The sequence below is a fragment of the Xiphophorus hellerii genome, chromosome 3 (genome assembly GCF_003331165.1).
Source record: "Xiphophorus hellerii strain 12219 chromosome 3, Xiphophorus_hellerii-4.1, whole genome shotgun sequence".
NCBI classification, from domain to species: Eukaryota; Metazoa; Chordata; class Actinopteri; order Cyprinodontiformes; family Poeciliidae; genus Xiphophorus; species Xiphophorus hellerii.
In genome coordinates this window covers 11,915,001-11,942,995 of record NC_045674.1, presented here as the reverse complement: position 1 = coordinate 11,942,995, position 27,995 = coordinate 11,915,001, and the positions used below count along the sequence as shown (strand labels likewise).

At 38.4% G+C, this 27,995-nt stretch overlaps 1 protein-coding gene across 3 annotated transcripts; it reads left to right on the top strand.

Moving 5' to 3' along the window:
• Positions 1–26,435, top strand: znf574 (zinc finger protein 574). 3 transcript variants are annotated; one of them, XM_032559110.1, is made up of 10 exons: positions 1–108; positions 4,422–4,579; positions 9,484–10,672; positions 11,495–11,703; positions 12,246–12,425; positions 13,747–13,838; positions 16,963–17,057; positions 20,497–20,645; positions 21,625–21,912; positions 24,826–26,435. In XM_032559110.1, exons 2-10 carry the CDS (start codon positions 4,424–4,426, stop codon positions 25,423–25,425), a joined length of 2,958 nt encoding a protein of 985 aa, XP_032415001.1. In that variant the 5' UTR covers positions 1–108; positions 4,422–4,423; the 3' UTR covers positions 25,426–26,435. The 3 variants fall into 3 exon arrangements, with proteins under 3 accessions (XP_032415001.1, XP_032415002.1, XP_032415003.1); XM_032559111.1 differs by having other exon boundaries at positions 47–108; positions 4,419–4,579; XM_032559112.1 differs by having other exon boundaries at positions 48–97.
• The last annotated feature ends 1,560 nt before the right edge of the window (positions 26,436–27,995 follow it).

Below are 27,995 nucleotides of genomic sequence, written 5' to 3'. Positions count from 1 at the left end.
GTATTGGTGGACAAAGAGACGCATTCCGCCAATCAGGTTGAGCCTATCAAGAAGGAGAAAAAGCTGAAGTTGTTCTATTTCCTCCTCGACGACTAACGTATGTCTGCGGTGAGTTTTGTTATATTATTTTTACTTATTTTAAGCTGCTGTCGTTGTTTTTCGTAAAAAAATATCGCATTGCTACATTTACCTGTGGTGACTGCATATGGAGGATTTCAACGGGGGGAGACAGCTAATGTTAACTTTTAGTCTGACGCCGCCATTATACCACCGAAGAAGCACATCCCGCCCTCCTTCTTGAGTCTTTTCTTCTTCTTCTCCTCGGTATCAGAAAGTAAGCAGCACTAGTACAAGTTGTTAAACGGGGCACCGACTCCGGCTAATGTGGCTTCGTGGCTCGTAAAGAAGGCTAAAGCTGGCGGCAGAAGCTGCCTGCCACGCCGGGGACACGTTAGCCATGTTACAGAAAAGATGGCCATGTTAGCAGTGCTGCTCTGCTCATAGATAAAGCCACCGTCTTTAACGGCTGCTAGCCCCGTTTAGCCTACATTTGAACGGTCATATTAGCTGGCTGTCGCTGCTGATCGGTCGCCCAGGAACACGGAAACATGAGGGCTTGACATTATGCTAGCGTTTAGAAATCATTTATGCTTATAGAGTGTAATCAATATTTTATTGTTTGACAGTTTTGCCCTCTTATCAGTCGGCAGCTGACACTAGCTAAGCAGTAAACACAGTGTTGGCTACCATTAGGTCATCCTTCACACTAATGTGACAAATCCCCTAGCTTAGGATTGATACCACAATGAGTCCATTAAGGTACAGTTCACATCTTATTTATACCTTAAAGCTGCATAAAGACTCCCAACTGCAACAAATAGTATTCATAATACACCTGTTTTGTGGCCTCTTCATTGCTAACCTGTTACTTTTGAATCAGTTACATGTTACTGTTAACCTTCACCACGGTACACTGTTATTTTTTTATAGTAGAGTATCAACAAGAATAAATAAAGATGCTTCGTAAAGTATAGGTAGTAGCTATAGGAACTATTATAAAATATAAGCAGATAAAACGACTTCAAATAAATACAATAAATGTAAATTTTCACAATAAAACATGTTTTGTTGCACTCAATAAATTAGTGTATTATTGGGAAGTTTAACTTGTTTCAGTCATTAATTTCAAAAAGGAAACTCGTATTGTACAGATACATAACACACAGTGATTTTATTTCAATATTAGTCAATTAACGCTTGAAATTCTCAGAAACTGAATATTACATTCAACCAGAGGTGGGTAGAGTGCCCCAAAATTGTACTCAAGTAAGAATAGCACTACATATGAACACATTTTTACTCAAGGAAAATAAAAAGTAGCCATCCAAGAAGTTACTGAAGTAAAACTGTTTTGTAAAAAATGCTACTAAAGCATTGGATAATTGATCATAACATCTGATTTAATATTTTGAAACGATGTCACCATAAACACAAAAATATAAATGTAACGTGCAAATTCTGGTATTTTAAAAACTAAAATGGAAAAAATAATACAAATAATTACAAAAATGCATTCAGACAGAAAAAACACTTTTATAAATAAACATTCTTGAAAATAAATGATAATTTATTTCAGACAGACATTTCACCAACAAATAATAAAAGTGAAACTTTCATATTTCTAAGTGTAAATAAAATTCTTTATTACCAAATATAAGTACTCAAATACATACAACACTTGTTCGGTGGCTGTGAGTCTGAAAAGGAGTATGATGAAGTTTAAACATTTGAAACAAATAACAGTAGGGAATAAAAATGTTAGAACAGGGTAAGATTCCATTTTTTTAATCCAGTGACTCAATTAATTGTCAGAATAATAAATAAAATACTTGATTGCTAAAATGATTTTAACTACAGCCCTAATTTCTACCAAATGTCTTCCTTCCACCCAACTTTCTGCTTACATATTCATTGATTAATCTTTTTTTGAGCAATGAGATTTTGTGGCTTACCCTCATTTTTAAAAGGATGGAGTTTTTTCAAGACAGGTGTCAAGTTTGCAGTCTTCCCCTTGATCACATAGAGCTTCTGTAATAACATGCAGTGCAAGGTGCAAAGGTTAAGGCAAATATGGTGTTACCAAAGGGAGATGCACTAAAATCTTCTGAGGGGAATTTCACCTGTAAGGGGCTTTAATGGTGGAAAATGACATGCAGATTTAAAGGTCAATAGCAAATCAGTGGAGAAGAGTAATATGCATTTGAAAATAGATCCTGAATGAAGCATAAATAAAAAAATTAAGTCTTTAATAAAGAATTTACTTTTTTATTTTTGTACATTTTATTTTAAAATGTTCAATATATTTTTAAACTTATGTATTTATTACTCTATTTAGACTTAGGAGGCTTGGAGTGCACACAGTAGATTGTAAACTGACCCCAGGAAGAATAGCAGATGCAGCATGCTGCTGATGCTAATGAGGATCTCAATGAACATAAACATTAACTTGCACTAGTACAGGATCAGATGTGACTGTGTGTAATTGGAAATGTATCTAACAATATGATTGGATTTAATTGGATGTGAAATGTAACTGAACCAAATTGGCTTCCAAATAATTGGTATGAGCTTCAGCTGTTTTTTCCTAAATATTATATTTGCTGTTAATTGGCACTTTACATACAGGCCGAACTGGGTTAAATATGCTGCTATTGAATGTGAATTTCTGTTTTTGTTTTTGCTTTTAATGTTGTTTGTTGCTTTCTTTTTCCAATATCTTGCCACTAAAAGACCAACGACATTACGAACTGATCTCTTTTAAATATCGACTTTTTCTTACAGGTGTGACCGACGAGTTCTGATTTTGTTTGCAGGGATTATAACTTTAACTTAATTTAAAATGATAAACATAGTCCATGAAATAAAAAATGGAAAAAGTCGCTTAATATGCAGCTTTGAATCCAATAGAAACTGAACATGCATCTAATTAGTACTAAACCGAAAACAAAATGTATCAAACAAAATGCTTTCGGTTGATGTGTTTCCAGACTGGAAAGGATTTTTTTTGTTGTTGTTTAATGCATTTAATGACTAGAGAAAAAAATAAATTACATTCTTCATTTTCTGAGCTACTATTCAGAGCCAGTCAAGCAACAGTTATTGGATTTCCATTACTAATCTCTTTGATAAGTGTGTAAAAACACAACAAGGTTTGTTTCTATTCGAACAAACTTTATTTAAAATCTAAAATGCAGTGATAAACAGAATTATATTTCCTTTTTGACCTGTCTAAGAAAGTGCATAAGAACCTTTAAAATCAGAAACATCTGACCCATAATTGTTCTTCCACAAGCAATCACCCTAATAAAAATGACACTCTAAAATAATCACTCTTAGTTTTTTTTTCTTACATGCTTTCCAGTTCGATTTGTAAAAGTAACAAACCATGGAGCTTAAGTCATAGTGATAAAATGCAACGTTTGCAGATGTTTATTCTTAGGAATTTTCAGCACACTTTGACTGTTAAAATGCCAATTTTACTCATTTCTCATATTTGAAAGATTTGAAATGAATTCAATGCAGCAAATGTAGTAGTCACCAGTTATTTTCACATACATCTCACTGTTAAAACCATAGCAAATGTTTAAACCTCAACACTTATTTTCAAAGATGGGCTTTTGCATTTGGAGAAAAATCTGGAGCAGATTTTACTGTCCAAAAAGATAAACTCTTGCTGAATTATTTAAAGATCTTTCATCAGACTTTCCAACAAAATAATAATCACCAAATATCTCCTGTGTCTTCATATTTCTATATTAATGTTAGTAAATTCAAGAGCCTTTCCGATCTGAAGCTTTTTTTTTTTACCCATATTTTATGCACCGTGAGGTTTGATTGGATAGGAAACGCTGCAGAGATTGTGTTTTGATTGTTGCCCCTCTCAGCAGCAGCATGAGTCTGACTGCACCTCCACTGAGACCAATTACAATACGTTTCTAATTGATGTTTAGGACAAATTTCGGCTCAGACCATGAAATGAAACAGACAGACCAAGAGAGAGAGGGAGGAAGTGTGTGAGGTCTCCACTTGAGCAGCGACCTGCATGGTGAAAATAACAATCAGCTCAGGCTCACTGCGCGATGAGTCATCTTGGCAACTTCAGGAAATCTTGGCTCTTGCTCCCAGGCTTCCTCAAAGTTGCACACACTTCTTTTTATCAGGAGAGGGCAATGTTCACAACCGAACTTAAGATGCATTGCTGGGAGAATTTGTATAAGCTTCACGTAGAGATCTTTCTCAAATATTCAAAGCATGGATTAGTTTTGTGAACTGTTGCAGCTTTTTTTTTTAATCTTCCATCTAAGCCAGTTTTGTATTTCTGCATCTCTTATGAAATGTTTATGATGTGTTTCCCCCAGCAGTCATGGAGACTACATCGGTGTACATGTGCTTCCCCTGCTACCAGGAGTTTAATACTCTAGAAGAAGTCCTTCAGCACCAGTTGACATGCACCGCTGAAGAAGATCAGTCCAGCTCATCTGGAGCTGCCCCTGCTGACGACCCAGTGCTGCAGACACAGGTAAGCACTGGAACATGCAGCGCCAGGTTACTTTGATTTCAATGTGTTGCTATTCATGTGGGTTTTAACTTAAAAACACAAGCAATAAAATATGTGTTTTAGCTGTTTGTCATGAAATGATCCCGTAAGACCTCTGAATCGTATTTAGAGACTGACATCGAGCTGACAAGTGAATCTGTAGTCATGAAATACAGTTTCCTGCTACCCATCATACTAATGGTGACCTTGGAGGAATCACTTAAGCACTTAACATTGAGATGCTTGTGGTTATTTACTGGCTCATTTTAAAGGGTCACCTCACATTATTATCTGATTTAGATGTACTTTGATGTTATAATTTTGACCTCAGATTAACCAGCAGGACTTTGTGGATTGGGAGTAATGGGGAAATATGAGATTTAGAATTGTATATGAGATATTTTTTTATCTTTGTGGTGCAATTTTGATGTATTTTTACTGATAAAAGTAGAAGTTGCTAAACTGAAATGTGAAAAAAAACCACAGTTGGATATTAAGTCAACTGCAGCATTGTGTTTTGAGCTTGGAGGGGGGAATGGCATCACATCCATAGTGAGAGCGCTTTGGCTGTAGGTCGTAAAACTGGGATTTGCCGTTTAGGGTTTCAAACACAAAGCAAACATCTTAACACTTTGATATTTCACAACACAATGTGTCACCAGTTTAATGAGCTTACTACAAAAAACTACAACCGATAAAACATACAAGAAGTAAAAATCATATTAGGTAAATATATATATACGTATATATACAGTATATTTAAATGTGCATTTTCTGCGACTTCTGATCTCAGCTTGGAAAAGTTTTTGTCAAATTAGAAATTTGTGGGAACTTTGCAGCAAGCGTTGTTAATGTACACAATATTATCCTTCTTCAGAAACACATCCATAGCAAGCCATTGTTAGTTAACTAGTCGGGTTATCTGCTAAGGGAGCGAGCTTGCAGAGACGTTGCGAGTAGCTAGTTAATTGTAGTATTAAAACACCATAACCTGAATTAGTGTGATGAGTTGTGCCTGGAATATTTTCCAGAAAACAGAATTGGTATTTTGGCAAATGAAGGAAAAGTGTAGGACTATGGAAGGCTCTGCAACTTTAACCTTCTTCTTCTTCTGAAGTAGAGCAATAATAAATATACATATATCTTATATGTGTTATATCCTGAATCTGCTTTATGAGGAAAAGCATATCTCAAAAATAATTAGCCTAGTTTATAAAATACAACATAACTATTGCCCAAAAAGGCAACAAACGTTTGGAAAAAAAGCTACACAATAGCATAAATTTAACATTTCATATAGGTAACTAAATAAACAAACACTGCTAATAAGAAATTACCTGGAAGCTCAGTAAGGTTTATATGTTCTTTATCCTCTTCATTAGGGGCAAGCTGCAGTGATGAGACCTTTTGACCCATTATTTAAAAACTTTTCAATTACCCTTTGCCACTCAACAGTAGTAACTTAATATTATTGCTTTTCTTGTCTGCTGGAATGCCTAAAATGCACAAATATGTATTTATTAGTTTATTTATGCTTTTTTTGTGTCAAACACCCACAAGTTCCATCCACTCCCATTCAAACAGCAGCATCTGGTTTCCCTCAAAGGGCTGCGTAGACATTAAAAGAGCACAATTCTGCTTTTCAACCAAGGTCACACTAAGCTTTTTTATTAATGTATGCGTATAATTTTAATTAAAATTACTTGGTTTTGCTTTCTCACCAACATAACAATAGAATTACTCATTAGCACATTGTTTACTAAAGTAACGAGTCACTAATGAGACAAAGCTGTGTATAACACTGGAGGAGGAGTGATTATAAAGTTCATAAAAGGAAACTATAAGACATACATGTTGTTGGTAGAAATTGGTGTGCAAGAGTTTAATGTAAAAATAACAGGGCAGCTTCTCAAAGCATAAGTATGCGTAAGTACTACTTCATTATTTAGCTTCTATTGACTTTACTGTAGATGAAAAAGGCTGCTCCAGGGGCAGAAGAGGAGAACATAATCAAAGATGGAGGCCAGATTGAGGTCCAGAGTGGCACATTTACATGATATCCGCCGAGTTCAGATGAATCACCAGAATGTTCCCCATGATTCAGTTATAATGAACAGTCTGCTGCTTTAGAAATCTGGGATGATCCAGTTCTTCAGTGGGCGAGTCTACTATCTGTGTCACTGTTTCTGGATTTATTCTACATCCTCTTGTTTTTTAATATGTTAATCCAAAATTTGACCACATTTACAATTGAGACTCATACAGATTTTGTTTTGCATGATGTGTTTATGTTTTTATTTTCTGTTGTGCTCCATTTACACAACCCTGTTGTGGAGTTTATTCAGTCAGAGCAACATTTCATTGTTCTAAAATAAGGTTTCTTTTTTTTTGTGCTAAACCTGGACAGATTGAGCCGAGTGTTGGGACAAATGTGGCACTTTATTATTTTTGCCTTTCCCCTGACAGCTTCAAAAAGCCCTCGGGGTTAAAAGCAGTCTCTGGCCCTCATTTAGCTTCAGGGCATGGCTGTCTGAGCTTGTGCCCGGACTTCCATCCTTTACAGTCTTAAACATGCGTCTATAAAACACTGTGACACTTGTGACAGACAGATTGCGTCCTGAGTCGCCAGCAGGAAGAGGGGCATGAGAAATGCTCCAGTCAGTGCTGCTCTTTCTCCTGACGGATCATTCGTTGGCCTTCTCCTGGATGAAGCAGCTGGAGAAACGCTATAAACCCTTCGTAGCTTATGGCTTCCTGGCACATGATTCGCCATAAGTAGGTTTATTGCGTGTCTACACTCTGCATTAGCTGTTGTAATTTCCGTCGCTTTAATGTGACGTTAATTTAAAATCTGGTTGTTAACGTGCAGAGCGTCAGCGGTGAATGCTGTGCAGATCTCTCTGCAGAAAGTCAGAATTAGCTTTTAATTTGAATTTTTTCAAAATTAAACTTCCCCCAGCTCTTCCTTTATCTTTTCATTTTATTCTCAGTTTATATTAATTTACTTTTTACTTATGTGATTGGAAAAAAGAAATCTGAGTGAAGCTCCTAATTTACAGATCGATTTATGTTCCTGCCCTCATCTACAGTCATAATATCTGGGTAGTTAAGAATTTCTTTCAGTGTGTAAATTTGGCGATTCAAGGCGGAAAATTGGATTTGTAATGGCAGTAAAATGAAATGCAAACACATGCTACACTTCCTGTTACTTTAACTTAAAAACAAAACCCCCTCAAATTTTACTTTGCCTGTTCTTTGCAATTATGCACTACTTTGATTTGTCACATAAAATACCAATAAATTTCAGTTATTATGTGAAAAAATGGGAAAAATAAGTACAACTAAAAGTGTTTTTTTCCCCACTTTAAAATATATTTTTTTATAATTTTTTATTTTGAGAACTGGTGATATGCACTTAACAATAGCGAGGCTCAAGGTTTGACGATATTGTTGCTGTCTAGTGGCGCAGCAGGCGGTTCTCAATTTACATTTGCTTTTGCATTTTTTTTTCGCTCTGCTTCCTGTTTAATTACCTGCTTTGCAGTAATTAGGGACTCCAACTGCAGTTGTATTCACTTTACTTGAAGAGTTTCCCAGGCAACAACAGCACCACATCTTAGCTGAATTTATGCCCCAAAAGGTTTCTAAGCATTAAATGTTTTCAGAAGGCTTTAACCAGTCATGTTTTAAAGAAATACTATCATTGTTGCTAGTGTATTGTGGAAGTGTTGAGTACAAGTCATCAATAGAGGGTACAACATGTGACTCACTTCCTGTTTATTAGGAGTCAGTAGTCCTTTAGGAGTAAAATGCACATTCATTTTAAGATGTGATTACAATCAGGAGGCTTTTTGAAATGACCTGACGACATCTTAAGGTGCCCATTATGGCTCATACATCTGAATATCACTACAGACCACATATCATTAGTCTGTGACTCTTGTTGAACTGGACTGATTGAAGCAGCTCCAGAATTTCTTCATATTTGACCTCGATGTTCTTTCTGTTGTTATCCAAGTGGATGAAACCCTATGGAGTGACCTCTTCAACATCAATGGCTCTTCTGAGTGTTGTCTCACACAGTGAGGCTGTATGTGGGCTACCTGAACCTCTCAGAGAAACCTTGGTTGTAAATACATTCCCCAACAATGAATGGTCATTTCTCACAGACGTAAAGGGAACCTATTGTGCAAAATTCACATTTTTACATCCGTTTGGGTTTTAAGTGCCTCTAAAAACAGTCCAAGAGCCGTTTTTCGGTGTCTGGAAAATAAGCTGTTTCAAAAACCTCTCGGTTGTTAAAGCACATTTGAGTGGCACTGCCCAGTTACCTAGCAATGCAAGCTGAACTCCAGCATGTTTGGTCAGCTGGTTTTACCCTTCATGCACTATACAATGGCTGCTAAAAAAGAAGATTAGTTTTTTTACTTACCATCCAGAAACCACTTCCTGCATTTGTGTTGGTTGTACAGGAGGCTCTACTTCTGCTTTTCAAGAATGTACGGTTGTATAATTGCGGATATGTTTTCAACCATTTTCATATATGAAAACGTTGAGTTGGGGGCGTGGTCAGTATCAGTTTGTTTTGATTTAAAGTACCAAGACACCCTAAACCAGATCATTCTGAAAAGAGCTCAAAATAGACAGATCTAATCACACTGAAATCTCATTATATAAGAATGATTTTGTGCAAAATATGTAATGAACATGTTTTATATAGCCCATAAACCTATCCTAATCTGTTAAAGGAAGCGTCCTTTAAGAGAAATGCGATGTAAAGATGAACACTGCAGGATGGATTTAATTAACAGAAAAAAGGCTAAATAAAATAAAAGAAATGAAGGTTGTGTGAAACATTTAAAAAATGTCTGTTCTCTTTTTCACAGCAACATGTAATAAATATCTCCAGGGCATTGGTGGACCAACAGGGAGATGGCTCACAGGGTGACGCCTCAGAGAGCGCCATTCCTCAGGTCGAAGCCCAGTCGCTTCTTCCCTCTGTGCAGAGTATCAAGAAAGAACTGGAGGACGTTTCAGATGGCGAAAGGCAAACAGACCAGCCCCGAATCCTTTACCAGTGTGGGGATTGCGATAAACTTTTCAAGAGCCTCGAAGAGTGGCAGCAGCATCGTAAAGAAGGGACGTGTGAACAAGCTGGGTGCAAATCAGCACTGGACCCCAACGGTGAGCTGGAGGCCTCTGAGAGCCAGGCCGCAGCAGCTGGTCAAGACGATTCTTCTACCCCACAGAGAGAAAGCGGCAACACCATCCAACCAGAACCAGAGGAGAACACTGAGGATGGAAGTGAGACACAAGCTCCAGAGACGTCCTCGTCTCAGACCCCAGAAGGTCTTGTTGCTGAGGTTTCTGCTTCAGACGATTCGTCTCCAAGGAGGAGAGGGATAACCAAGAAGCCGAAGCCGGAGCCAGTGTTGCTGTGTGTTGATTGCGGCTCGTGTTTTGGTCTGGTGTCTGAGCTGGTGTCCCATCGTAAGACCCAGCACGGCTTCGAGGAGGCTCTGCACCGCTGCTCCGTGTGCGGAGAAAGTTTCCTGAACACCACGCTCTTCCTCTATCACCGCAAGCAGCACAAGCAGAAGGGCGAGGAGACGGTGGCGGTAGTCCCTGAAGTCACACCGGAGGTTTACGCCCTAAACAACGGGGGCAGTGCGCAGGATGGCGTTTCTTCTTCCAGCACTGTGACACACACATTTTCACAGCCCGAGTTGTTCTTCTGCACCCACTGTGGGGAGAGCTTTGGAGACGATAAAGGCCTGGCGAAACATCGTAAGGAGAAGCACAGCCTCAGCGAGCCGCTGCACACCTGTCCCCACTGCGGAGACGACTTCATGAACACAACTCAGTTCCTGTACCACCGGCTGAAGCATCGCTTCACCTCAGAGAGCGAGGAGACTCATGAGGTCGAAGTAAGCGACGAATCAGCTCCTATCAGCAGTGAGGACGGTGCACAGAGCTCAAAGAGACTACTGTCCCCCTCTGCTGGGGAATCAGGGTCTCCCGTTCCGAAGAGGGGCCGGCCTTCATTCAGGATCCTAAGTGCCAGTTCACTACAAGGTCAGTGGAAATCATTGCAGTTTGGCAAATGTACTCATACCTTTTTACTTTTATTTGATACGTTTTAATGCAGCTTTCTAAGTTAATAGAAAATGATAAGGGGTGCCAATTTAGACAATTTGTCGATGCCAATTTCCTTAATTGGCACCAATCTTTTTGTGAGATCAGTGATCGATTGATACTTGGATGTGAAGCCGATCTTCACTTATATGTGAAGACCAGGGCATGTCTGCACGTTTGCAGTTAACAATAGTCACATCACTGTTGCCAACTCAGCGACGTTATTGTTATATTTAGCGACATTTCAGACAAAATAAATTAGCATCAGCCAGTCAGGCTTTTTAAAGATGGTTAATCGGCCAAAAAACTGCAATCGGTGCACCGCTACAAATGATAGATTATTTTAAAACATGTTTTGTGTGCAATGCATTTGCATTCAAGTCTCCTTCACCTGAGGCAGTACTTTGTGGAATCATCATTCGCCACAATGAAAACTGCAAGTGTTTTGGGGCATCAGTCTCTGCGTGGTTTGTTCAGCTAATGACCGAGACGTTTGGCTGTTGCTTGCCTTGTCTGGATTTAATTTACAGCTATCAGAGACGGTCTGAATGCCAGTGCACTTCTTGGTTTTAATTTGAAAACCACAATATTCCTTTAATCTTGACAGCTTTGTTGGCACGTCTCATAAAATCCCAATAAAATACATTGACATTTTTTAATGGCACATCCCAATTTTTTTACTAGTCTACAAATACTTTGCCTGGCACCATAATGAAAAACATTATGTCATCCTGCTCAACACATCATGTCTTATATGATCAGGAACCAAAACCTCTAAAGACGACTTGGAGGGCAGCGGTGCAGGCGACACGAACAACACAAACCAGCCTCCACCTGCCAAGCTGCTGCAAGACTGGGCCAGAACGCCGCTGCCCCACGTGTGCCCCTACTGCGGCAAAACCTTCACCAGGCGCGTCTTCCTCCGCACCCACGTCTACAGCCACACCGGCGAGAAGCTCTTCACATGCAAGGTGCCAGTCAGAAAGCCTAATCAAAGTGTCCCTTTCCCTGAACCTGAGGGATGATTTGCTTTGATGTAAAGATCATTTAGGTCGCGCGGCTGACTTTGATGAGATGATGTAATACTTCTAAGTGTTGCGGATGACACAGTTTGAACTTCAGGCCTCATTAAATCTGACAGGTCCCCCTGGGTCTTTGAACAACAGGAAATGTTTTAAAAATTAGATTTTGATTAAGCGTACATGTATGCAGTCTGCCAGGTGTGGGCATCCGTGGATAAACTACAGATTTTATAACAGAAAAAAAAAGAATTCCTCACGAGTTGTGAAGGCTTTTATGATGAGGATGAAAGGATTTCATCATTGCAAAAAAAAAAGAAAAAAAAAAAAGCATCACATTCTGAGTTGTTTTATAGTCAAAAACATCATTTGTAATTTGTCAAGAGAGCCTTTTCATTATTGCAGCCTACTATACACGTGTCTTTGTTTCCCAGCAAGTAATTAAAACTCCTATAATCGTGTATATCTGACTAATCCTCATTGTTGTTGTGAAGGTGTGCACAAAGTCATTCACCAATTCCCAGAGCCTGCTGCGCCACAGCATGAACCACACAGGCAACAAGCCCTTCTGCTGCGACGTTTGTGGGAAAAGCTTCTCGCAGGCAACCACCCTGAAAAGACATCACCTCATTCACTCGTCAACGGAGCCGGCACGCAAGAGAGGACGCAAACCAGTAAATGCTTTTACCTTTTTCTCCTCAAAACACCGATTCTGAAATGTGAAGCTTACATTATAGGGCTCTGCAAAAGTAATTTAGACTCAAGAGTTTTTGTAAATTTTGTCACCACAAACCAAAATGTGTTTAGATAAGATTTTATGTGATTAAACCAGAAAATGACAAATTATTATGGAGTATTAAAGCTGTGCTAAGAAAATGAAAAAATATAATCCTAGAATAAACTCTTAACATTATGACTATAGTCTAAATATTATGACTTTATTCTCAAAATATTCACTTTATTCTTCTGTTATTATTAAGTTGTTTGACTTCATCCTCATAATGTTATACTTGTTGTACAACTTTATTCTAATATTATTTTGACTTTATTCTTGTAATTTTTTTTCTTTTGGATCGTCCTAATGATCCATCATAGCAAATAATTATGGAGATCAATGAAATCTGAACCCTTTTTTTAAAATTATTTTTCTTTCACAAACAAATGTCTGGAAAATGTGGCTTACATCTGTGTTCAAGTCACTGAGTCAGTTCTTTGTAGAATCACATTTCTCCTACAGTTCGATCTGTGTCTAACTCCTTTACACATGTAGAGACCCAAAATATTCTTCAAATTAAATGGAGGGGACTCTATGAAGATCAGTTTGCAAATTTCGTTTCTGATTTTCGATTGGATTTAGGGCAGGACTTTCTTCTCACAATTAAACTATTATATGACAGTTCTGGCTGTATGCTTGGAGTTCCTGTTTCACGTCTTCCAGTTTCACTCTCTTGCTGGAGAACAGACTCCCCACAGCATAGTGCTGCCACCATCCTGTTTCACTGTGGGAATGGCTCCTGCAGGGTTTTTTTTTTTTTTTTGCCACATTTGTTCTGTCAATAAATTCTCTGAACTGAGCTGTGAATCTCTGCAGTTCCTCCAGAGTTACCATAAGCCTCTGGACTGTAAGATTTATTTACAGACAGATAAACTCTGTTTACTAATTATGTGACTTGTGAAGACAGTTATTTGTAGCAGATTATATTTTAGGGTGTCAGAGAAAAGAAATTCAGTCTCCCTTTTTAAGTGTTTAGCTATAAAAAAGATAGAAAACCACATGTCCTTTTCCTTCCAGTTTTCTATGAAACTTGTTTTTGGTCTGTCACATAAAATGCATAAAAGTTTGTTGTAACATCTAAACATGTATAAAGGTTGAAGGGGTATTCCACAGATGCATGAGCTTTCTAATAGGAGTGCCACTAAATCTATTTTTTACAATGATAACATGTTGGGAAATAGCTTTTTTATTGATCTGGACTATTATGTCTGTCATCGCAGGCGTGTAGCGTTGACAGTGACGGCTCTGCTCTCTTTGCTTGTCCAAACTGTCCCTCACACTTCAGCACTGAAGAACAGCTTAACGACCACAGGTAATAACCCTCTTCTCCTGTTGTTGTTATTATTATTGTGTTATTTGGACTGTATGTCTGCTGCCGACTACACAATGTCATGTGGTTGTGGGTATTCAATCATTTTCTGAACTCTGTTTACATTTCAAATATAGAGCCAGGACAGGATTTAGATAACCTTGCCTCCTCTCAACAGGAACTGTGAGAACTGAGCTGTGTCCGAATGCTGTGCTAGACCTTTAAGCTGTGCAGCAGACATGCAGATGTCTGGGCTCCTTTGAGCCAGAGCCTGTGATTGGCAGCTGGAGGCCTAGTAAATTAAGATGATAATGATAACAGGAAGATGGACCAGCCTGGTCATATCCTACTTCGCTGACGAGCGGCGAGAATATCAACACTACAGTGTGTGTTTGTAATACAAATTTGGAAGAAAAGAAACGATGACTTACATTTGCACTCAATTTTCTCTTGTTGATATAAATGCAGTGAAATAAAACATGTACCTTGGCTCTTAAATTACTAAATATAAATATGCGAAAAGCCAGAAAACATAAAAAATTGACAATCATTTCAAAAGTCAGCAAAAACCCGTTTTACACCGATATACAAGTCTGTAAAATCATCAAAAATTGATCTGGACTCGATTCTGTTTACCCAATACTGTACGCCTTTTAAATAAATAACTTACTCCTTTTTATGAAATCAGACCAAATTCTGTGTTTCATTTTCATTCATGCACACTTTCAGCAAAGAGGTTGCCTCAGTTATATTTGAAAGACATTAAAGGCTGTTCGCCATAAAAAACTGTTTTTTTATTTTTAATTTTTTTTAAATCGTCTCTGAAATGATTTTGGCAGGACTGATTTTTTTTCAAACTGGCTGTACTCCATTGATCTGATTAGCTGAAACAAATCAACACCAAATGACAGATGGTTCATTTGGTTTCCTGTTTAATATTTTTTTATGGTTACCCCTTTAAAAAAATGTTATTCAAGGACAGCTCCCTTAATGGTTATTAATTAGAACGTTAATAGCAGTGGTTTCTGTTGGGGGCGAGACACATTAACACGGGTCTGCAGCTCATATTTTGAAATTTAACTTAGAAACAGGACTTGAGACCAGGCTGTCCTTAAACATGAAGTACATTCGCGATTCTAATGTAATAAAAAGAAAGTATGAATAGTTTTCAGAGCACCTTTTTAATGAATTCATATATTATTTGTTAATGTTGTTTACAGTTTCAGTATGCCCTTAATTAGTTGTTCTGCTAAATGCGCTATACTGCTGTATTCTCTATCTTGTGAAAGGCAAAGTAGAAATTTTACATTTTCAGTGTTGATTTTCATTTATTTCAAATCACTTGAATGCTTGATTAAAAGGCAAAACGTCACACAATCAAAGCCATCCTAGGTTTTCTGATGATTTTTACGTCTGCTTCATATAAACGAACATCTGGTAAGGTGGAGAGATGCCTTGTCAGAAGTGGTTACTCCCTCAGCGTCGGCTCTCCCTGTTATTTTTTCTGATTGTCTTTTTAACAGGCGACAGAAACCGTCTGCTTTCCAACGCTCACCTTGCTTTTCACTTTTAGTACAACTTATTTCAACTTAACTTATACAACCTACTGTTGTATAAGTTAATGGGGAATAATTTGTGCGTACAGTTTCTGTCAGGATATGGTTTCTAAAACGTAAACATCCACCTGCGTTTGTTCTGATGATAAACTGCCGGAACTGCAGCATTTTTTTGTTTTTTGTTTTTTTTTGGTCCTTCACAGTCCTAATGCGGCATTAGGTGAATACATCCTAACACTTTTCTCCTCCCCTAAGGCTATACTCGGCGTAATGTTATGCAATGGATAAATATAGTCTTTCATGTCCTAACTGCGACTCCTCCCAGTTTACTGCTGTTCTTTTATCTTTAGCTGCTATACACTTAGCTAATGCCTTCATTTGAACTGGAGTACGGCTAAGTACACACATGCTGGTAATCCTCCCACGAGTGTAGCGAAAAGCAAACCATCACTTCTCTAGCTGGTTTTCACAGCTCTGTAATTTGGAAAGTTGGTCTTCAGAGTTTTTTTTATATATGGAGGTGTGATAATTTCGTCTTTTAATTACCTCAGAGGTTTCATTTCTGAGTTCTCACTCAGTCAGGAAAAATCTGGGATTTGATTGAAGTATTTTCCAGGCCATGTTTATAGAAACACCTACAGCTGGAGATTTTACTCTCTCCAACAGCTTTCGTGACCCAAATGTTTTTCAAAATACCTTCATCTTATTCAGATTAAACAGAGTGTGTCTGGGAATGTTAATTTTCAAGTCTTGTTGCAGGATATTGATTGGATTGAGACCTGGACTTTGACAGGGCCATTTTATCACAGCATTCCATTGTAGCTCTGGTTGTATGCTTAAGATCATTCTGCTGCCGGAAAACAAACACTTTCTCCAGAAAACCATCTATTTAAAATCATCTGTAGTTTGGAAATGTCTCCTTTGGAGTCTTTAAATAGGATAATCTCATATTTTCATTACACCAGAGGTAAAATGTCTGCCTCTGTAAAGTTGGGAAAACTTTACAGCATCAGAAGAAAATATTTGGCATTTTCAGTTTCCCATTATCTAAATCCAACTCATCCGTCCGTTTTTCCTTTTTTCCATCCATCCTCTCTTAATTTGTCTATCTGTTAAGCTTGAGAGATATAAACTTCAAAGTTTAAGATATGTTTGTAATATTTATATTTTGTGATGACAGAAGTGATGATAAAAAAAAACATATCACATTCTTGTTTTTGGAGTTGCAGAAATAGTCAACTGATCAGTTCTACCTTTTATTGATAACTCAAGCAGAAAGGGCTTCATTTTTAGCTGGAGATGCATCCTTTGCTACAAACGATCAAGCGTATACTAAAGTAATACTGTGTGATTGCATTTTAGGAAATAAAATGCTTATTTTCCTATTTAAAAATGTGTTATAATATTGCATAAAAAGGTTTAAGTGGCTAAATGAGAACTGTGTAGAATATGTCAGAGTATTTTATTTGATTAATGATCAGAATAATCAGTTGCTAAAATCATAGCCTTGTTTGACATGTAACTTTCCTGTCCCGTAATGAATGACAGTTTCATCATAACCCTGTCTGTAGATTGCTTCACACAAGCCACCCGTTCCCTTGCCCTGAATGTGGAGAGCCGTTCAAACGCAGGAAGGAACTGGACCTTCACTCGCTCATACATCAAGGTGAGCTTAACGGGGCGTATGGAGGCAGAGCGAGTTTGAATGTTTTGTTTCTAAATCCAATCTGTGCTTACGTCTGCCTCTGTGTAACCTTGGTGTTTTTCGCCTTTGATTAGCGGTTCTGCGCAGGAGTAAGAAATTGACAGAATGTGACGAGCATAACAAGAAACCAAATGAAAGCCCATGGCTCACCGTAATGGAAATCAATCAGGGATGATGTTCTTATCAGTACAGCAAACACTGAATTACTATCGATTAATTCAAAGCACTTGATAAATGAACATGTCGGCTTGTGTTGGTGGTCTATCTTTTTTTATTTCCACTCATGCAGCCGCTCTGTATGCGCATTGTTCTTTTGATGCATGAGGTCACAGACTTTGAATTGATTTGTGTGCCACGAGGAACGGCGTAGCTGGGCGGAGGTAAATGAACTGGGTCAACATGTTGACACCTCATCTTAATCAGAGGGGTGTTAGCGCTGCAACCTCATTAGTTAAGCTTGAGGAGTCAGCGTCCAGCAGAGGTCAGAGGGATGGGTCTCCTCTGAGAAAGATGATGGGAGAGATTGATCTATTGATCAGTGCAAGGCTTTAAGCTGAGATTGTCCTTATTAAAGGTTTAATTAGAGGGTCCCAGCAGGGAGCAGAGTGCATCTCGCTAATGGGATACACACCGCAGATGGTTAGCAGATTGCAAGATATTGGCATGATGGCCTTTGGACATGACGACGGGACCATCAATGCCAGCAGTCCTCTGCCAGCTTTTCTAGAGTGACCCACTGAGAGTTTGGTTTACTTTGCCAAAATGTATCTGGGACACCAGCTGTATAGAGACGAATCGATGAGCCTGAATGCTAAAATGACAAACAAGAAATGCAAGAAACTTTCACAAAGTGCCACTTAGTTTGCTGCTTTGCAAGAATTCGGAAAAGAAAACCTTTTATAATTAGATGTTTATGAACTTCGATAGAGTTTAAAACATCACCTACAAAGACTAAACCTAACCGTCTTGATTGTGGATTTGAACGTATATAATGAAAGAGATTTTATGTGTTTTCATATTTGTTAAAAAGTAATTTCATGTGTCTCCTTATTGGTGGTCTGTGTTGTGTAATTATTTTTTTTGTATAGAAGAAAGCCAAAAGTTCAGAAAGATTTTTCTTACTTTACTCTAACCTTCTATAATGCTGAAAATTTCTCATGTTTTGAAATTCTTTAGTTTATTATAGTGTTTTTAAAGAAATAAAAAAATTATTAACCCAATATATTTTTATTTATGTGTTGTGGTGGGATTTTTCTGTCATTTTTGTATATTAGAATCTTTTGCCAGAAAAGCTTAATGTTTAGATTAGCAAAGTATTATATTGGTAGACAAATTGATTACTGAAGATAAAGTTTTATCTTAAAATAAAACCTTTGTCACTCAGCCAGTGCTTAAAGTAAAATTGCTGGGAGCCATAAGCACATCTATTTAAAGTATTTTCCACATTTTTATGTTTTTTTTTTTTTTTGCAACATTAAGCACACTAGCAGGCATCACCTTTTGTGTTACTAGTGTATTTTTTAAACATAAAAATAGCATAAAATCAGGTAATAAAACAAATTTTTTTCTGTCCTGAAAGAAACATAAACAGAGTTCTTGTTATGTTAGTCAAGATTTTATGGATCCTAAGCAAAGGGCCTAAAGAGGGTGCAGACTCCATGTCCCAAAACTGAAAACATTTATTTAAGTAATTTAAATCAAGGTTTCTGCAAAGTTTTCAATAGTATTAAAAATTGTTTCTGTTTCCTAAATTATATGTCGTTTGGTATTTGGTTGTATCAACTACCAGCTCCTTCGTAATGGAAAAAAAATTAAGATTTAAGGAGGTTTGGCTTGACTTCAAGTAGAGAAGTAACCACTTGAGGACACCTGTATGAAGGGTATGAATACTAATGTAAGTGTCAGCCTGGAGTTACAGGAGTGTGTGAAACAATCTGTGACCCAGCGTCTACATTAAAGGCAGTGAGCTGCATCAAAGCAGCACAAGAAACCAATTGTTCAGAAGAGTCTCCGGACGATCTTAATAATGTAATGCATTAGTAGGTTATCTAGTCAGGACAGGAACCAGTTTTGTCCACTTATGCACTAACTAACCATTGTGACTTTGTTGACACGTTATTGTTTGGTATAAATCCTGTCCTCACTGTGAATTATTGCCTTTTCTCCGCTGAGCTGCAGCCTTGTCTGACCATGTTTCCACCTCCTCATCTGCTTTGAATAAATTACCCAGAGAAGAATTAGCAGGCTCACATCTACCTTACATAAACAAACCACAAAGTTTTTATAATTTGACACTTAAGGGATTTCAGTATCTGAGTGAAACCTGTCAACAGCTGTTATTAAGGATATGTTACAAAACTCGCATGACAGAACCAAAAAACAATACCTAAAATTAACAACTACATAAAGTTAGTAAGTTGTGACACAAGTAAATTTTGATTAACTTCTTTATTTAGTGTAATTACTTTGCCTTAAATGTAGGTAACAATAATTATGAAGTTTATTAAGTGGATATAAACTTGTTTTCAGACACAAGGTCAAACAAAAACAGCTAGCAAACCAAACAGATACACATATCTATATTCACCTAAAAATAAAATTACATAAAATGTCATAACAATAACATTAATATTAAATTTACACTCCTGAAACTTGCAGAAATTTTGCATCGACTCTAGAAATGTTTGAGAGGCATTAGCACTTATTAACTGTCCGTAAACATGACAGATTATGATCCCTGATCAAACCAAATGACTTCCTGCAGGCAGGCAGATGTTTATTGAAGTTATTATACCACAGCTGAAAATAATGCCAAATCATCAGTTTTCAAAGAAGGTACGAAATGTTTCTCTGCTTTTAGTTTCTACAAGATTTTAGACACAAACATGCACAGATGTATTTATGTGCCCCATGGATTTTCAATTTCTTAAGTTTCCAGTGGTGTCAAACGTTATAAAATCAATATCCTCTGAACGAAGCAAACCTTTTCTCTTTGTGTTGCATATTGGTGGTAAAATTCAGGTTGTGCTGTTGAAGAGGAGCGTTTGGTTTAATGTAGGTGGAAAAGAGACGTGACGGCAGGTTAGTTGTCGCCCTGCCATGAAGCTAATATCTAACTTTTTAGGATCGTTTTTAAAAAATGCCTGATGGACATGTGAAAGGATCTCTAATTATACTTGGGATTTGTATTGTTAATGTTTAATTAATATTTAGCGTGGATCAGTTGCCACGGCGTCCACAGAGACACAACAGAGAGTCACAACATCTGGATTCAACACATGTTTTGTTGTTTCATTCATTATGAATCCATTATAAGCATGTGCTAACAGCCACATCCTTGTAGGAGGATCAGCTGACCAGATGTTTGAACACAGTAAAACCTGACGACGTTGTGTTGCAGACAAGCAGCCGGTGACCTGTCCTCACTGCTCGTCGCAGTTCATCAACCAGTCGGTGCTGGACATCCACCTGCAGCGCTGTCCTTCATCCGAGGAGGAGAGGAACACGGGGCGTGGGCGAGGACAAGGCCGCGGACGCTCCACTGGACAGGTTGGAACATTTCAGGGTTTCACGTATATTTACTCCCGTTTTGTCTGGAAGGAATAGAGAATGCGTAGTAACGCCCTCTAATATGCAGATAAACTCAGTTATTTATATCCATGGTAAATTTGTATTAGAAAAAAGTTGGAATAAAAATTATTTTAATTTGACAGAGAGCATTGTTTCTGATAGAAGTAGAAAATGGGTGTGGCAGAAAAAGGTGCGAGTGCTGGTGACTGATTACTTTAGTTGGCTTAAATTGGAAAAATCTGGAAAAATATTTGTGTTCCCAGATTTTATTCTCTGTCCGTTTGTCTATTATATCTGGTATAAATATTTAAGAAAAGATTTTCTTTTCTCTTTTTAGTCTCCTCTTCCATCTAATAGAAATGCATAGCATTTCTGTGATGCATCTTATTTATTATTCTGGAAACATAAACTTATGGATTGTTTGTTACAAATTTGGGGAAATTTTGATCCATTTAAAAAAGTATAAGCTACAACTTCAGTTACATTTATTATTAACAGCAATTTTTTTAGAATGATTTATTAATTGTGTCTGCTATTAAGCTGCTAACTTGTCATGTCGTGAGACTATCATATAGCAACAGTCTTAAGTCAGAGGCCTCTTCTGATTCACTGCAAGACTGACTGCTACTGGAGAGCCTTCTTGCCCAGAGTACAAGATATGAGTAACGACAACATTTAATTTCCTCTGAGATTAAGTATTTTTGAGTTATTTAATCACTTCTCCCACTTAAATGTGTTCATGTTAGAAGTTGAATTGTTCCAAATGTTTCAAGAGATCATGCTGCTGCAATAAAATATAACGTTAAGGCTTCTTACATGTCCCCTACCACGAGTGTCAACAGGATTATCTGCTGCATTTGAGCGGTAATGTACTTGTCCCGCAGTTTGACCACACACTGCGATGTTGTCTCCATCCCATCTATACTTTGTCCTCATTCTGTCTCCATTCCTCCCACAGATCGAGTGTGACCTCTGCGGGCACCGCTGCATGACCCAAGAGGGCCTGGATCTCCATCGTTTATCCCACACAGGCCAGACGCCGCTCAAGTGCCCGGTGAGGCCGTGCCGCCGCAGATTTACCTCCAACAGCACCTTGGAGGAGCACGTGCTGGCCCACTTCCAAGGATCGCTGTCCAAGTCCAAATCCCGACCGCGCTTCCGCTGCGACATTTGCTTCAAGGAGTTTGCCTACAATTCCACCTTCAGCGTTCACATGAGGACACATACTGATGAGAGGCCCTTCGAGGTGAGAACAGTGGCGGAGCTTGTGCACTCGCATAAAACGCCAGATTTGTCTTGGCTTTTAAAAGCAGATTTCGTCCTGCTTATGTGGGATGATTACACACAAACGGTGGTTGTGACCATTCCACAGCGCAGACATTCATGCAGTTTTGTGTCCTGAGGGTGATTCCTCTCCCTGTGTACCTGTGATTTATGACAGGGCTGACTTAGAGCCTGTCAGCTCCCCTCTGTGACTGATTCTATTCTGGGATCCTTTCCTTCTCTCTGATGCAGAGACGACGGAGCAGGACATCAGCTACAGACCCAACCAAACCTAAGCTTACAGAGTTACAGGACATGGTTTAATCTTTGTGGCTTTGCTGTATGATTAGTGATATAAATCATTGATTAATGAGTTAATTTATTGTTGATCTTATCGATGGACTACGTGAACATTTTCCCAAAAACCCGAGTTTTCTTTGATCAAAATGGCTCAACCTGCTTCCATAACATAAATATGCTGAATTTAAAAAACTTTCAATTTTAACATTTTGTATCAACTGTATAAATATTGGCTGAATAAAAAGAAAAGTGAATTTTTCTCACATTATTAAACTTAAACGGGATCGTTTCAAGTTGCTGAACAAAAAATAAAAGATGAAAATAAGTTAAAGATTTGCTCCATGAAGTGAATTAACTCACAGAAGACATCAAAATTAACGTCGTTTATTGACATTCCAACATAATTTTTCTCCATTTTTCTGTCATCACATCCACTCCTTCATAGCACATCAGTGAATTTCGTTTGAGAAGTTGACGTTGCTCGGCTGTATGAGCAACATTAAGTTGAAACTTAAGGAGGTTGTCAAGTGTTTATATTTCAAAACAGAACCGGCTGAAGTGCATTTTGCATCCCAGATGTACGTATCAGATACATATTTGCATGGAAACCAACAGAGCAATCTGAGAAGAAGAATATGAAGAAGTATGTCTCAGGGATACTTGCAGTGCCAATCCGTCAGAGGCTGCGGTTTCAATTTGAGCGTCCCCAGTGGGAATATAAGCAAAGCCGAATGTCTTTCTTTTGTTGTGCCTCAGGTTTAATCAGGCGTTTAGCTGTGGCTCATTGTGTTCGTTCAGGTGGAAGCGTGCAGGGAGGAAATCGCAGTGTGGCAGAGAAAGGTGCGACAGCTGATTACTGATGGGATTACTTTAGTTAACTTAAATTTGAACCTTTTGTAACCCAGGTTCCTACTCAGGCTGGAAAAGTATGAGAAAACATTTGTATTTCCAGACTTCATTTTCTGTCCTTTTGTTTAAAAGTTTTAGCTATTTGTCTGACTTTAGTGTTTGGACCCTCACAGATTTTTTCTGTTTTTGTTTCGTTGTTGTTCCAACAAGTTCAGATTTTTGTCCCAAAAAATATGAACTCAGTTTTGAAAATGATAATTCTGGTTTTACCTAATGAAGCTCTCCAAACCAATTCGACCCTATGTGGAAAAAGTAATTTCCCCTAAACTTAGTAGCTTGTCAGCAGCGGCCGCCAACAAGCATTTGTGACAACTGGCAATGAATTTTTTGCATTGCTGGGAGAAATCATCAAGTTGTTACTTGTCAAATGTGAATCCACACTGTTATATTCTCTTTTATCCAGCCATGGTTTCGGTTTTGGAGAACATTTTTCCATGTTCTTCTGTTTCCTGTTAGAATCATAAACTCTGATCTTAGCTGAGACTAGTGAAGCCTGCAGGCCTTCAGATGTTGTTCTTGGTTCTTTATTGACCTTCTAAATGCGTCATTATCTGCTTTTGGTGTAACTTTGATGGTCTGAAACACTTCTGGGACATTTGGATGACATTTGTTCACCGTTTCTCCATTTCTGGAAAATGTTTCTCACTGTACTGCAGTCCCAAACCCTTAGAACGAGTTTTGTGATTTTTTTCCAGACTAAAAGTCGTTGATGTCTTCGTTTCTTATCTGTTCTTCAATTTCTTTACACCGGAGCATGATGTGGTACGATTTTAGCCTGCTTCATGTTGTCAGATTGATTCTGCTTGATTGATTTCTTCATTCTATGGATCAGGCAATAATCAAACCTTGGTGTTGAAATTGGACCAAAAAAGTTGTTAAAAGCTTTTAATTTATGATTTAACAACAAACTAAATATATTTTCACAAAGGACCACAATGGTTTGTGTGGTTATTTACTTCAATAAGTGAAGTTATTGATTGGAAACTGCTTCTGGTATTTACTCTTGTTCTCTTTGATGATAATAGAATTTGTTTATATGAAATATTAATGTGTGACATAATAACAAAGCGAAAAAACAGGAGAAATGAGGTTAAATATTTTTTTCACATCACTATCCACCCATCGATTATTAATTCACAATATTTATGATTCATGGAAAACTCTAGGAATTTGATATGAAAAATATGTAGGAATATGATCAACCTCTCAGGTCAGCTAAACCAGGTTGGGGGCCTCAACTAGCTCCATCACTCTGTGGTTACCTAGCAACTTACTGTCTCTATGGTTACCTAGCAACAACATGTTGCAGTTTGTGCCTCATTACTGCTTAAAAATAAAAAAACGGCGAGGAATGAAAGGGAAAACTGTAGATAAGACAGGAAAGGTCACATCACCAGTTTGGTAATATTTCAAATATTTAAAACAAAAAAATTTATTAATTGTTATTGATATTGACTGATATGAAACCCTTATATTGTTTTGTTTTTCAGCCATATTGTCCAGACATTAGACAGAAAATGATTAATCTTGTTTGGTCTCGACATCACAAACTAATTTTCTTTAAAATTAAAAAAAAGTTCACTTTTATGGCCAAATTTAGATGATTGATGAAGTGAATTTTTCTTTTCTTTTTCTCTGTCCTCTTTGCATTTCCACTGACCGGTCTTCCTCTCCGTCTTTCCTCCAGTGCTCCACCTGTGGGAAGCGTTTCCGCCAGCTGCCCCACCTCCAGGACCACGAGCGGATCCACTCGGGCCTGCGGCCTTTCTGCTGCTGGATCTGCGGCAAGAGCTTCAGCGTGGCGGCCCGTCTCACCGAGCACGCCCGCACCCACAGCGGCGAGAAGCCGTACCCGTGTCCCCACTGCACCGCCGCCTTTCGCTCTCGCCCCAACCTCGACAAGCACCTGCGCCAACACGGAGACCTGGCCCCGGAAGCGGCCGAGCAGGTGGTGCAGGCCGCCGAGGTCGCCCACGTTCAGAAGGTGCTGGAAGGGGCCAAGGCGCTGTCGTCGCTGGCGACCACCACGGACCTGGAGTCGGGCACCGTGCAGACCATATACGTGCTGCAGGAGACCGACGAAGGCACCGAGACGGTGATGATCCCGTCGGATTCGCTCAGCGGGATCGAGGGAACCTCGCAGGTGGTCATCCTGCCCTCGTCGGTGCTGGGAGGCCAGGCTATCACGGTTCCCACCATCACCATGGAGGAGAGTGAGATCACCATGGTGGAAACGGGTCAGTCGCCGCAACACGCCATCGAGTTCATCGTGGAGGAGACGGTGTGAAACCAGAAAAGAGTTTAAAGATGAGAAAATGTTGGGGATTCTTGATTGACTTTGAACGTGTTTTTTGGCAACCTTGGTGAAGAAGTCTTAAAAGCATCAAAAGAATTATTGCAGCAGCAAAATCGCACAATAAAAAGCCCTTTAAAGCTTCCTGAAAGTGCTCTTTTGCCGATAGGACAGCACTTGACATAATTCATTAGCAAGAAGCTAACGCACAAAGAAAATCCTCTCTGCAGAGTTTTTAATAAGATTTAGATCCATGAGCTGAGAGGACCAGGACTGAATGTTCATTTTATGTCTTCGGAGATATTTCTGTTTTGATTTTTGTGTTTAAAAACTCTTTGTCACGCTTCCTTACAAGGTTCCTGTTCAGACTTGAGGCGTTTCTCTTTCTCAAACTCATCCTTCGTTTCACACCAAACCCACCTGGAGTGTTGGAGAAACACGCAGTCTTATCCTCATCGAACACACAGAGTTAGGAGAAGTCGCTACATATTTGAGTTTGTTTATGTTTGTGACAAAAGTTTCCCCCAAGTGTCACTCATAAAAAACAGATTGACATGTAGAAATAAAGCTGAAGATGCCTCTTTGCTGCAGGGTTATAATGTGAGCGTACCAGCCTGAGCAAGAACTGAAAAAAGTACAAATAATAAAAAAATAAATAATAAAAACTGACCCTTGTTTGTAAAAATAACATTTTTGCTGCCTACAAAATAAATGCACTCAAATTAAAATTTCAGTGAGATTTTGCTACTGCAGTAAGAAAATAATTTATTTAGAGACTCAACTTTACCAGAGGTGCAAACAGACATGTCCTCTGTATAAAAACAATTTCTGTAGCAATGTGTAACTAATGGAGTAAAGACTGATCTGTTCAGGGAATTAATTTATAGTCGTTTAAAATGATTTAAAAATAGTAAAAATGGCTTTTTGATTCTAAACTAATATGTTTGTGCAGCCTGTTTTCCTCTTTCCTAAAAATAAAAAGCTCTGGCTTCCACACTCGTGAACCTGCGTTGCTTTATTGGTCCTCCTGTAAATCACCGCTCCTGTCATTCTAACAGAAGTAGAGGCTGTTCTCCTAAAAAATAAAAAATAAAACCAGTAAGCAGCAGTCAGTGCGACTCCTCGTTGAGGAGAAAATGAACCGGACCCGCTTGCTGTTCGCAGACGGGCGACAATGTTCTGATAATTTGTTGCGCAGTGCGATATTGATCCGTTTTGTGCTGTAATTAAATACAATAATAAGAAGGACATGGTGAGATTTATGACGATTTAACCAAAATGCAGAAATATGCGGTGGCAAGTAATGTAATTGAATTATAAGGCACTTGCTGTATAGTTATCAAAAATAATGATCCTATTTGTGTCTGAATGGGAAGAAGCTTAATGTGATATAAGTTTTGCCAGCGCTGCAGTGGGCCATTATGGGCTTCTAAAGCCTGGTTTATAGCTGTTTCCCACCCAGTGATTGCTGACAGGGGGGTTTCAAACCACACACACTGAGGCAGAGGCGCTCAGTCTTCGTTTGTTTTATGTCATGGAGGCAGAAATGCTGATGATTCTGCTGGAAAACCCAAAATATGAGGGGAAATTGCTGCATTTCAGGAAAGAAGCCGGCGTCAAGAACCGATTCTAGGAGCCTCAACGAGCAACCAGTCGATGAAAACATGGTATTTTTATTTCTTTCTGGCAAAAACTCGAGGGCTGAGTTTCTGGTTGAGTGCTTTTTATCAACCTGCTGCCTAACAGTGAAGCAGAAGTAACACACACAGACGTGTAATTAAATAGTTTAGGCTGGCGTTGAAATCATGAGACTTTAATGCTCTGCTGAAGAATTCTGCCTGCAGTATTAATGACTTTTAGATGCGCCGAAGACAAAATGCTGCCGGTGTTCGACTGCTGGCTCAGACCTGGATGTTTTAGAGCTTTTGGATGACAAAGGTAAATAAAATTCCTCTTTAGATTGTGATGAAACAAGATTTTTTTTCTCCACTGTTTTTTTATTTTATTTAACAAAGTCAATCTTTAAAATGCAAGATAGAAAAAGACAAACACAACTTTAGCTTATTTTATGGTAAAGTGATGAATTCAGATTTCATGAGTCAGATTGAGTGTGATGTTAGAAACTTAAGATTTATTATGTCTTTTATAAAATGTAAAATATTGTATGAAATGTAGTGCATGATTATATGATTAATATCTGAATATTGTGGATTTCATTTGTATTTGCTTCTAGAAAAGGAGATTTTTCATCAAAGAAGCAGCTAAAAGGCCCATGGTATCTCTGGAGGAGCTGCAGAGATCCATAGCTCAGGTGGGAGGATCTGCTGACAGGACAGCTTTTTGTCCTGCACTCAACAAATAAACGCTGGAAAAATCTAGTGGCCTAGCATCAAGCAACTTAAGGTACAGAAGTTGAGTTTCTAGTCAGATTGAACAAAAATGACACTTTTTTGGCCGTCATGCAAAATATTCTGTGGGAAACTCGATCCGTAAGCTTAAATATAGTGGCAGCATCATACTGCGGGATGCTTCTCTGCACAGGCAAAATGTAAGCAGGTCCTAGT